The 11,037-nt window shown below is 40.5% G+C and overlaps 1 protein-coding gene and 2 non-coding genes across 3 annotated transcripts; 2 read left to right on the top strand and 1 right to left on the bottom strand.

Annotated features, from left to right (window-relative positions):
* Positions 1–355: 355 nt before the first annotated feature.
* SARC_00325 (hypothetical protein) lies at positions 356–8,516 on the top strand. The gene is made up of 13 exons (XM_014305987.1): positions 356–947; positions 1,345–1,475; positions 2,217–2,279; positions 3,068–3,162; positions 3,616–3,724; positions 4,108–4,245; positions 4,487–4,599; positions 5,252–5,489; positions 5,966–6,147; positions 6,673–6,771; positions 7,214–7,343; positions 7,677–7,792; positions 8,124–8,516. The coding sequence occupies exons 1-13, from the start codon at positions 811–813 to the stop codon at positions 8,268–8,270; spliced, it is 1,698 nt and encodes a 565-aa protein (XP_014161462.1). The 5' UTR covers positions 356–810; the 3' UTR covers positions 8,271–8,516.
* Positions 8,517–8,882: 366 nt separating this feature from the next.
* SARC_30006 lies at positions 8,883–8,954 on the bottom strand. The gene has a single exon. It is a non-coding gene; the product is annotated as a tRNA-Glu (tRNA).
* Positions 8,955–9,896: 942 nt separating this feature from the next.
* SARC_30005 lies at positions 9,897–9,968 on the top strand. The gene has a single exon. It is a non-coding gene; the product is annotated as a tRNA-Glu (tRNA).
* Positions 9,969–11,037: the final 1,069 nt, after the last annotated feature.

Raw genomic sequence — 11,037 nt, 5'->3', positions numbered from 1 at the left:
GTTTTTATAGGCACAAACCTTCTAAATAATTTTTAAATATCATACATTGTTTACACACATATACAATTATACATATTTAAAAAATAATTGTTTATACTGTAGCCCATATTTTTAAAAAACAAAAACAAAAACAACCAGGAGGACCCAGGGCCAGGGGGCCAAGAATGACACCAACGACCAACGAGAGTCAACGACGCGTGTTTGAAGTTTTGAATATAGGGGTTGGTCCTGACTTCTGATTCCTGAGTGTAACTCCAGTCCTGAGTGACCTGACAGTCCTGGAGTCCTGGTTCCCGGATAGTGGATCAGCAAGAATTTAAAATTCAGACAACTGTGTACAGAGTGCAGAGACTACGGAGTACAGACTGTACAGTGTAGGTGACTAGGTGTTCACGACAACTGAGTTTGTCAGTTCACTCAGTTGTGTCACTTGTGAACTTCTCTCCTTGTTGTGTGTGTATGACTGTATGACTGAATGTGATTGTGACCGACATATCTATTTATTTATATTACCATATTAGGGCGTATTTCTTGGGAGGGATGAAATGAGTAACTATTGTGAACGCGTATGATTCGACGAAATCTGGAATAATCACGGATAGACCCTACAATCCTACAGTCTACGTACAGTCGTACACCAAACTACTACTACATTTTCACATGGTAAAACACCGACATCGAATTGTCGAACACAAACAATCGACCCAAATTTAAAATATCAAAATACAATACACTTGATTTATACATAATATAAATACGGCAAGATATCGTACGAATTTGAACAGACATACGTTTTTTAAGTAAATAATCATGTCTTTAGCAAAGTCGTTTGTGAATGCACCAGGACAGGAACTGGTGGAAGGCGCTATTGATGGACTCATAGAACTTTCGAGCGGCCAGTTGACACGCTTAGCTGGTTATGAACAGGCTGTAAGGGTTGTTTTAAGGTATTTCGTTGATGCTATGACTAAAAATGATGCCAATAGATCTATAGTACCATTCTACTTTTAATAGAGATATGATTAGGATCATATAACCTCGAATATAGGTAGATGACTTTTATACATTGTAGTGCAGCTGTAAGGTGGTCTCGAGGTATCCTTCGAATATAGCAAATGATGCGATAGTTTTGAGCGTATTGTATACGACATATCAATTTGTGCGTACTGTTGCAAAACACCTACAGACCGTACACGTGCGGCTACATCTGTGTGGATATTCTTGTGTGACTGCAGCACTGTGTTTATTTGTGTGTGATACGTGCAGTTTGTATGTGTACCTGCGAGCAATATTTATATACATATATTGCAAATAACACATGCGTATGTATATTCACATCTTCAGGAGTGACTATCAGAAGGAGGTAATAGACTGCGGAAAGGTCTCAATCATCTCCGGTGGAGGATCAGGGCACGAACCTGCGCACGCCGGCTTTGTTGGCACATCTCTCCTCACCGCGGCTGTATGCGGCGACGGTCTGTTTCACTTTGTATCATTCGAGTATATTCCCACTTGTATAGTTGGAAGGTTATTGGCACATTGTGGCAACCGTGGTTCAGGGTTGTCTCGTGGGTATATCTGGTGAAGTGTGATTGTAGTCTCAGTTGGCTGCGGCGACTCATACCTGTGTGGGGAGAAGTGGAGAGAGTTACATCTGTGTGGGGAACAATTAAGTGAGCCCCTGTGGTGGTTCAAGCTTGATTCAGTCGATTCTTTACATTGTCGGATGATGAATAATGTATGTTTGGCACAATATATTGACATTACTTGTATATTTTCATTCTCTCCATATATATTTCGTAGTACGGGAATAACTGACAGTAGTGTCGCAAAACCACAACATCAGCTCTGGAAACCCTCGAGTTTATGAACTTGAATGATGTTTTTTTTGTCTATGAATATGCTCGATTTCGATAGAACGGTGGGGTGCTGCGATGAGAAAGTCAAAGGATAAAGTATATCATCACTCATGCTAGCATCGATCATTAGATTTTTATCATAGAACACTAAACCAACACGAAGGTGGACAATCAAATGATTCGATAATTTCCTACATATCATACGTGTATAACCGGTATATGTACTGAGATAGTCATTACCTTTACACTCCTTAAGGGTATTGCATCGAGCGATTTCTTAAATTTGTTTTTATCCGTGGACTAAATGAATTCTGTACCTACACTTTCTGACAACCGCTCTTTCATCTATGCTCACAGTCTTTGCATCGCCGACTGTGGAGGCTGTGTTACAGGCCATATTGGCGGTGACTGGGGAGGGAGGTATGTATTGTCATACACTAGTGCGAATGTATGTATGCACAAGTCTCATCGAATGTGTATTGCTCATGAAAATATTATTGGTGTGATAGAGTGGCAAAGCAAATATCCGTACCAGAGTGATGATGTATACGAATTCAATGTGTACAGTTGAAGATACTGTATTTGTGCTCGATTATGCTTTCGCATACAAACGTGTTAGCAGTCTTGCAGTTGATTTTCCAAATGGTTGCAGATGAAGTCGACGTACAAGTCAATTAGTTTCCATGTGTACTGGCGAGGTACAAAATGAGCATCTTGATGTATACCCAAGAATAGAGACGAATATTGATGTACGTTCTTGCGTCTATCAAAATATACGTGCTGATTGTCAATCTATGGCCACAGGTCTGACAGAGTATATCCAAACCTCACAAGTGATAGCACGCTAATGAAAATTCTGTTTACGTCACCACCACATGCGCTTCAGTATATACCTATCGAAAATGAGACCCTCGATCTGCATGTGCAGGATTTATTGCAATTTCTTTGTTATGGCATTCCATGTGTGCATGTGTGTGCGTGCTGGTTGTAATGAACTCAAGGTGCACAAATTGATAACAAAGACATTTTTGTACATATACGTCCCATTTTAATTACAAGCTGGTTGTAAAATTCCGGAGCAGAACTTTCCAAACGTATTTCATATGTATGGCGTTTGCAGGTCAGTTAATCGACACTACAGAAAATTAGAGTTGCATGGTTATAGGCTAATTAGGTGCGTGTATATTCAATAAATCACATAAAATCAGGGTGCTTGCTGATTGTCAAGAACTACACTGGCGACCGTCTGAACTTTGGTTTGGCCGCTGAGCGAGCCCGTGCTTTATACCAGAAAAAAGTAGAGGTGTGTGCAGAAATATTAGTATCGGTTAAATTAAACTTGTTGCTATATAGGGCAGGAATCGTGTAAAAAGGCGTGTCTCACTTCGATGCGATGCTAGCATATCCTACGTGCTTCAGATGTTTAATCAGTACGATTCCGCACTAAAAATAAGGGCAGGCTTATCTTATGCTTTTATTGGCAATAGTCCATCTTGTTTTGTTTTTTTCTTGACCCCATGTGTAGAGTAGGGTTCGTATGTATGCCTACAGTGTACGCCAGATTGACAGGAAAGAAAAAGAGTTGAAATACAAGCATGTAACGAATATTTCAATCAAATAAACAGAACATCAAAATGCTGAGTCTTTTAATAGCTGTTGTGTAATAGTGATACACACCAGTACAGTGTTCCGCTCTAGTTCACTGCACTTATATATTATGTACCAGGTTGATAACTTAACTGACCACTTTGCGCAGGTGGTGACTGTTGAAGACGATGTGGCGTTAGACGGTGTGCCGCAACCACGTGGTATCGCTGGCACATGTTTGGTGCACAAGGTGGCATCCTACTACGCAGCCACAGGAGGTATGGATGTACGAATGTACCTGTTTTTTATATGTATGCCTATCTAAATGATGTCGAACTAGTAAGGTTGTAGTGTGAACTTATAATTTGTCGATCATATGTGATAGGCCTGTGGTTGTTGGTATGACTTATGGACGCGAGTATGTAGCTGTATCTGAAGGAAGTCATCTGTGGTCAGACCCAGCGCTACCGACTGTGGTTATTAATTATGTCCATCGTCGCTCATAATCGTATCGACTGTAGTCATTGTGCATCGCTCACACGTACACAACTTTGGTAGGTCGCTCCCGGCCATCCAGTCATCTTATATGAGATGCGTTTGTAGTTGATGTTTAGAACTGCAACACTTTTTCACGCGAAAATTCATTGTACACCTGTGACAGCTTCTCTCGATGAAGTGAAAGCGAATGCGGAAAAAGCTGCCAATTCAGTTCGGTCCATTGGTGCTGCCTTAACCACCTGCACCATCCCTGGGCGTGATACAAGAGACGAACGCTTAGATGGCAATGTGTACGAACTCGGTAGGTATTCATGCACATATTAGTAAATGTAATATTGTTTAACGTTTTGCTTCGTAGTTCCGATCGATTATGTGTTTGAACATGCCTCAATATATTGCATCAAATAGTTGGGTTGGTATGTTGTATTTTATGAACGTCCAGTATATGAATGTTAGCCTAGACTGCGAGACACGAACGTAAATTGTGCGTGTATATTTACACAAAATCTATGTCCCTTATTGGAATTGATTTCTTGTTGTAGGTCTTGGTATTCATGGCGAAGCCGGGAGAGAGACAGTCGATTTAGAATCAGCCAAGGATATAGTGGCGCGTATGCTGACGCCGCTATTGAAAGTAGTAGGCGATAGCAAGGACGTATGTTGTTTCGTTGCGGATACGCTTATACATGTACGTTTGTGAACATGGGTCGGTAGTCAAACCCCAATTATGATAGTACCTTTGATTGTTTATCCCTATGCTGAACACGAGATCCAGATTTTGATCTGGTCTGCTCCAGTCGCTACTGAAAAAGGTGGTCAAGAAGCATGGTACTGACGGTGTTCTTTGCTCATTCCCATGTTACTTGGCGGCGTATGTACGTTTTATTTTTGGTATGTGTGGTGTCGATGTCCGCTTGTGTCTGTTTGTTGTTCTATATTTTATTACGATATGTTATGTTGTGGTACTTTGAGCTACAGCAAAGGAATTAGTGAGCGGTGTAGCGAGGCTGCTGAAGTATTGAGGAATAATAATTAGCATATTCTTCATAATTACCACTATATATTTACAAGCCATATCATCTGGGATTTTCTTTACGGTCTTTATTGGTATGGATTAACAATCTGTAATTGAGTTCGTTTTCTCTGCTGAGTTGTACTACTAAATTTGTACGTCTGTTAAATCTAAATAGTATTTTGTGATTTATTTAGATGTGTGAGTCTCTTTTGAAATTGTGTTCTAAATTCAAACTCCCGAGTTAATGATTTGCGATCAAGATAACGTGTGTACATACCTTCACTATTCTTAGGATTTCTGCCTGCTGATCAACAATTTGGGGTCAGTGTCGCGCGTAGAGATGACATATCTTTTCGGTGAGGTATCGAGGCAGCTAACGGACGCCTCTATTTCTGTCAGTCACGTGGTAGAGGGTGCGCTAGTCACCAGTCTGGATATGTGTGGCTTTAGTATCAGTTTACTGCGTATCTGTGATCCCACGTGGACGAAAGCGCTAGAAGCTGAAACGAATGCCGTTGGATGGGTACCTGGTATGTCTAATATTGTTTGTATCTGTTCACATCCAATGGTATGTGTGTATCTAAAGCTAGGTGAACTCCCCGAGTGTTTTTTTTCCCAGTTGTCACAAATGGTAGAGGCCGTGCTAGTTGCTTGTCTCGATAGGTGTATCTTCTGTATCAACTCGCTCTGCGAGCGCAAGCACTTGAAGCTAAGTCAAGGAGTGGATAGCTCGTGTGTGTACTTCTATTTAGTTAGCACTTATGTATTTGGTGGTACGTCTGTATATCATGTAGCTATGACAGACAAATCACTAAACAAATATGCCGGACTTGTTGTCCTCTCATAGTTTTGAGCACATTAGACATTAAGCTGGACTTGTGTGACGGCAGAATCAGTCAACCCCGAAAAAGGGTAAGGTTATTTTGGGTGCTTAAATGTTATATATATATATCTACTATAACATTCCGATTCGTTACCGAAATTAATTATTTTGCGCTACGCACAGTCCGACAGTATAAGAAATTCCAAAGCTCCAACGCGAAGGCACTGCACGAACACAAGGCGTCCGAGTTTGCGGCGGAGAATTCGTCAGCAGATAAGCTCAACAGCGACATTAAGGCGAAGATAGAGCGTGCTATGCACAGCTTGATCGAGAACGAGGCCCAGCTCACAAAGTGGGATACAATCGTAAGTGCACATAAATACCTTTAAAAATTTGCAGTTATATATATTTATATATACATATATTTATGTACTTTAAATTGTTGTCAGATGTAATTAGACTCTAGGCCCCTCTTATCGACTTTCGCACTAGATGAATGTTAGGTGAAACACGCAAAGGGAGCCAGTGTGTTGGTAATGCTCAAATTATGGACAAATGTAATTAGTTTTTGGGTCTCTGTTAGTGACTTTCGGATCAGATGCAAGTGGCGAAAACTCGCGTCGCAGTGTGTCTGGAATGGTATGTGCTTCGTTTTTTCTTTGGTCGTAACGAGCCTATTTGACTTGTGTCATGGATATTTTGCTGACTTTTCCTCCCCAGCTATTACACCATATCTCCCGATCGACATCACGTGATGATAGTGGCACACAAATCCTAATTTAACAATCCATAATTTTAATGTTACTAGTCAGGTAAAATATGTTTCGAAGACTGTATCAGGAGCTTGTTAACTGGCAAACGTTCTCACACATGTGTTATCACTTCGACAGTGCGGAGATGGAGATTGTGGCGAAAGTATCAGCAAAGGTGCAAAAGCAGTTCTCAAGGATTTGGACTCGTATTTGGACGGTCCGGCGGCTTTGTGTAACGTATGTAGTGAATATTGGTATTCTGGCGTGTATGTATGTATATGTATAGTTTGTTTTTTTTTAATACATTGCGTTCTACTTCAATACAATTATATGTAATATTATGAATATATTACATGCAATGAATTTACATTTGCTATATGATGGCATGACAGTTTGTTTCTGCTAATTCCATGCCAAGTTAAAGTTATTCTACAGCACTTCACACACAAGAGCCGGCGTGAATTTTGACCACTTCATATAGATAGTACGTCTGCATGTATATACATAAAACATCCAATGCAAATGCAATCCAGTTCGTATCAAGAAACTGCATTGAGCTACAAATATTTGTATTTTTGTACAATATATACCGCTATCCTTGTATCAGTTAATTCTTATAAAAGCTTTATAAGTACGCGAAAGGCTATAGTGTACTCATTCACTTTGGCAACGTAATCAGGGTGTAGCAACAACCATAAGTCGATCTGTGGGTGGTACGATTGGAGTGCTGTCTGCTATTTTCTTCAGTGCTGCTGCTGCAGCTATTCAGGAGAATGGATCGGATGGTGCACTCGCCACAGGGTTTCAAGGTATTCATGTTCACGCTATCTTCTAGGTATCGTTTTAGAACATAGTTTATATGCGTTCTCACCGCTCACAAGCATGATCTTAGGACACTTGAGGTTTGTATTGTGTAAGTGAAATTGCAGGGATGTCATTTTAGCCAGTCGAATTTAGGACGCGCACAATGGATGTACGGTGGTTGTGATGTCTATCTTCGTTAAATTTGGTGTATTGATATTTTTTGGGATTAAAACATGACAATCCCAGAACAATGTAGCTAAATACAGTTAAACAATAAAGTGTATGCTTGTATCATATCCAACCATTTGTATTGACAAGTATATATTCCTATTTCGCAGCTGGTTGCGATAGCATCACAAAACACGGTCGGGCAAAGGTGGGGTCTCGCACACTGGTGGATGCCCTCGTCCCTGCGTCTGAGGCCGCTTCGGAAGGAATCAATGGCATGGCTAAGGTTCGTGAATAATACATCTTGCATGCAGTTTTGAATATGGAGATAGTGCACGAGTGGTGTGGTGCCTCTGCGGTGAACATGTGCTTGTTGTATCACGGTTAATGCTAGCTGAAAAAAGTGGATGAGTATACATGTGTGGAGAGGATCATGTTTTCATCTATGATCACATTTGTATAACATCTAAATCTCACAGCACCGTATGCTCAATTCTAAAAAGGACATGCGGTTCATCACTTCTGCGCTATTCACTATGAGAGCCCATACCCTTCAGCCAATACCACACAAGTTTTCAACCCCAATATTTGCGTAATCCGCACGCGCACACTTACAGGCAGCAAAAGCTGGAGCGGAATCGACAAAAGAAATGTCAACCGCTACCGATGGTCGGGCCGCGTACTTGGGAGACACACACGATCTCAAGGGTATTCCTGACCCCGGAGCCTGGGCTGTGTATCTGATTCTAAGTGCGCTCGAATAGTGCTGTATATGGGTCCGATTTGGCAGTTCATGAGCATGTAAGATGCTATTTAAGCTGGTCAAGTAAACATACTATGCCATGCCCGTGCCAGCATGGACAACGATCTGAAGGCTGAAGCTGAATATATCGGTTTTGGGGGGCTTCTCGGACACTATGAGAGTGAGAGTTCATTCAATAAAGTAGTGTCGTTGTCGCGACCAATCATAACTTTTTTTGTGGTCGTGAGCGACACGTGCAATGATGGAGGTGGCGACTGTAGCGCCTATTTTAATTTGAAACATATATATATATATAGCTATAGCTATTCAGATTCCCCGATGGGCAAATATTTTATGTTTGGCTGTCTGAACAAATTAGACGACACATTTTCGAGCCTTGATTTGCCCCGATGGACTTGTTTTATATCATGAACAGAGTCCGCTTTTGATTACTTGATCTCTGCTTGTACTACACCTCAAGAACGGAGTTAAATAGGATATGGTCACCCGTTCCTCGAAATTGGCCTTAAAGAATTGGGAAATTAGGAAATTGAATATGGCCACAGTCCATCGGGGCAAATCAAGGCTCGAAAATGTGTCGTCTAACTTGTTCAAATAGCCAAGCATAAAATACTTGCCCATCGGGGAATCGAACCCCGCCCTCATGCGTGAAAAGCATATATCCTAGCCGATAGACGAATGGGCTATACGAGACATAATATATGTCGAATATGATTATTTCTTTCACTGCTACTAGATTCATAAATTATACTGCCAATATCACGAAGCATATCTTTCGCGACAAATACAGGGAGGCGCAATTTGAATGGGGAAATACATAGGAGCTGTTCAAATTTGTCGAGAAAGGGCATATAGGGTATTTTTGAAGGTTAAAAAACGACAGGAACCAAGCAAGTTCAATCGGTTTTGTCACTCATCATTATACCAGGACTTCATTTTTTTATTACTGTTTAGGTGTAAATTATATCCAGAGGTTTGCATAAATGACCACTCGAAGTCGTTTCTGAAGTCGCGTATATCCTTATCGTTGTATTGAAATATTGATATTAAAGCATTGATATTAAATTGGAAGCCTGGTAACCCTTTAGAACTACGCAAGGTTCGGGAAGGAACGATGAATTTGATTTGTATGGCTTAATAAGGCAGGTTTCCTCTTTTCCTTTTTTCCTTTTTTTCCCCATTCGGAGAATGATCTAAAGTATGCATAGAGAGTATAGCAAATACATACGCGAACATTCAAAAAGTTCTGAATGTTCCCATTTATACCATTCAAAAAAAATTATAAAATACAACCCAAAAATTGCGGTAGAGAAATTGGCAAGTGGTCCGAAGTCAAAATTTGTTAGTTAAAATGTCTCAGATAAGCGGCGTTATGACAAGAGATTGACTGCCAAAAGCTGTTCAAATTTGTACTGTGTTGAAAAAAATATAAGTATCTCTCTAAATTGATCTCTCTAAATTGTATGTGCACGAGATAATGTAAAAATGTGGCTCGTCCCATAAATAGCCTTCTGAAACAGAAGGCTATGTGCTCGTCCAAGCGATATATTTTCAAAAATAACTTACAGTGTGCATCAATTAGTTGAAATCACAATATATATATACGCAAATATCGAACATGAAACATCGCCCATTCGTCTATCGGCTAGGATATATGCTTTTCACGCATGAGGGCGGGGTTCGATTCCCCGATGGGCAATTTTTTTTGTTTTTATGTTAGGTCTGAACAAACAATATGTAAATATTTACTACCCCGGTAAATACACTTCGTGCTGCATGGCATTTATAAATTAAAAATAGTGGTTGTCGACAAGAATGATATTATGTATTCACATGACTGTACTCTGCGGAGCTCGTACTTCATTAGCTAGAGTGCTAAAGGATGAGGTGTTAGAACGATATTTGAATCTATTAGAAGGGAATCAATTCCCAGTTTGTGTGCAATGTAATCATATGTGCAACTGAATGGGCCACGTAAGGCAAGGGGAACAGGTCCATATAGAATTATGCTGATATTGTTAGTGAAGTTGTGGGTGGTGATAGGCACTGACAATATCACGCGTGTATAACAATAGATTTGTTGCGAGATGAGATGGCAATAATATACGCGGTGGAAATATGCCCAGAATGGAAAATGAGCTTCGTAGTGTGCCAGTGTTAATAGCAATTGGCTTGGCGACAAACCCACGGAAGAGCTTTCTGGTCTGTCGCTTCTTACTACATTTGCTAGAGCGGCAATCAGAAATGTGGGCGGACTACTATGGATCGCCTTGCGCCATTCGTCGTTCAGCCAGTATTTTTACAGCAGCGCTTCGCTAAGACCGTTTATTGCTGTGCGATGTGACTTTCGAGCGTGATAAACGTATTTAGGACCACTTCTGTCAACGCTTTGAATTAAACACGGGCTGTATGCTACTGACTAACTTCCCGCCGCAGGTCGATATCTGATATTTTCTTAGTTGGCGGTACAATACAGTTATGACCTGTTCGTGACTCAAGTTCCTTGATAGGAAAATTAGTATTGTTGCGGTTGACAAAATAGGCTAGTCATTTCGATGAATATTGATATCTGGATACACATGGAAAATATATAGCAAGAATTTCCTCTGAGCAGATGTACTGACAGGACTACACAGAGGTTATTGGTATACGGTCGAAGAGAGAAGTATTAATTTGCATAAACCCACCACCATAGGCTTTCAGAATGACAAAGTCAGCTTAGTCGTAATATGTATATATATATATATAGAACGCACTAGTCGGAGAAC

This window comes from Sphaeroforma arctica, assembly GCF_001186125.1.
Source record: "Sphaeroforma arctica JP610 unplaced genomic scaffold supercont1.9, whole genome shotgun sequence".
Taxonomy (NCBI): Eukaryota; class Ichthyosporea; order Ichthyophonida; genus Sphaeroforma; species Sphaeroforma arctica.
This window is presented reverse-complemented; position numbering and strand designations above follow the sequence as displayed.

What these genes read in the sequence shown, in the direction of transcription:
- SARC_00325 (XM_014305987.1), top strand. Translation starts at nt 811, where the DNA reads ATGTCTTTAGCAAAGTCGTTTGTGAATGCACCAGGACAGGAACTGGTG. An exon ending in CTACTACGCAGCCACAGGAG is followed by an intron (nt 3,725 to 4,107) that starts GTATGGATGTAC and finishes CACCTGTGACAG; the next exon opens with CTTCTCTCGATGAAGTGAAA. An exon ending in TCACAAAGTGGGATACAATC is followed by an intron (nt 6,148 to 6,672) that starts GTAAGTGCACAT and finishes TCACTTCGACAG; the next exon opens with TGCGGAGATGGAGATTGTGG.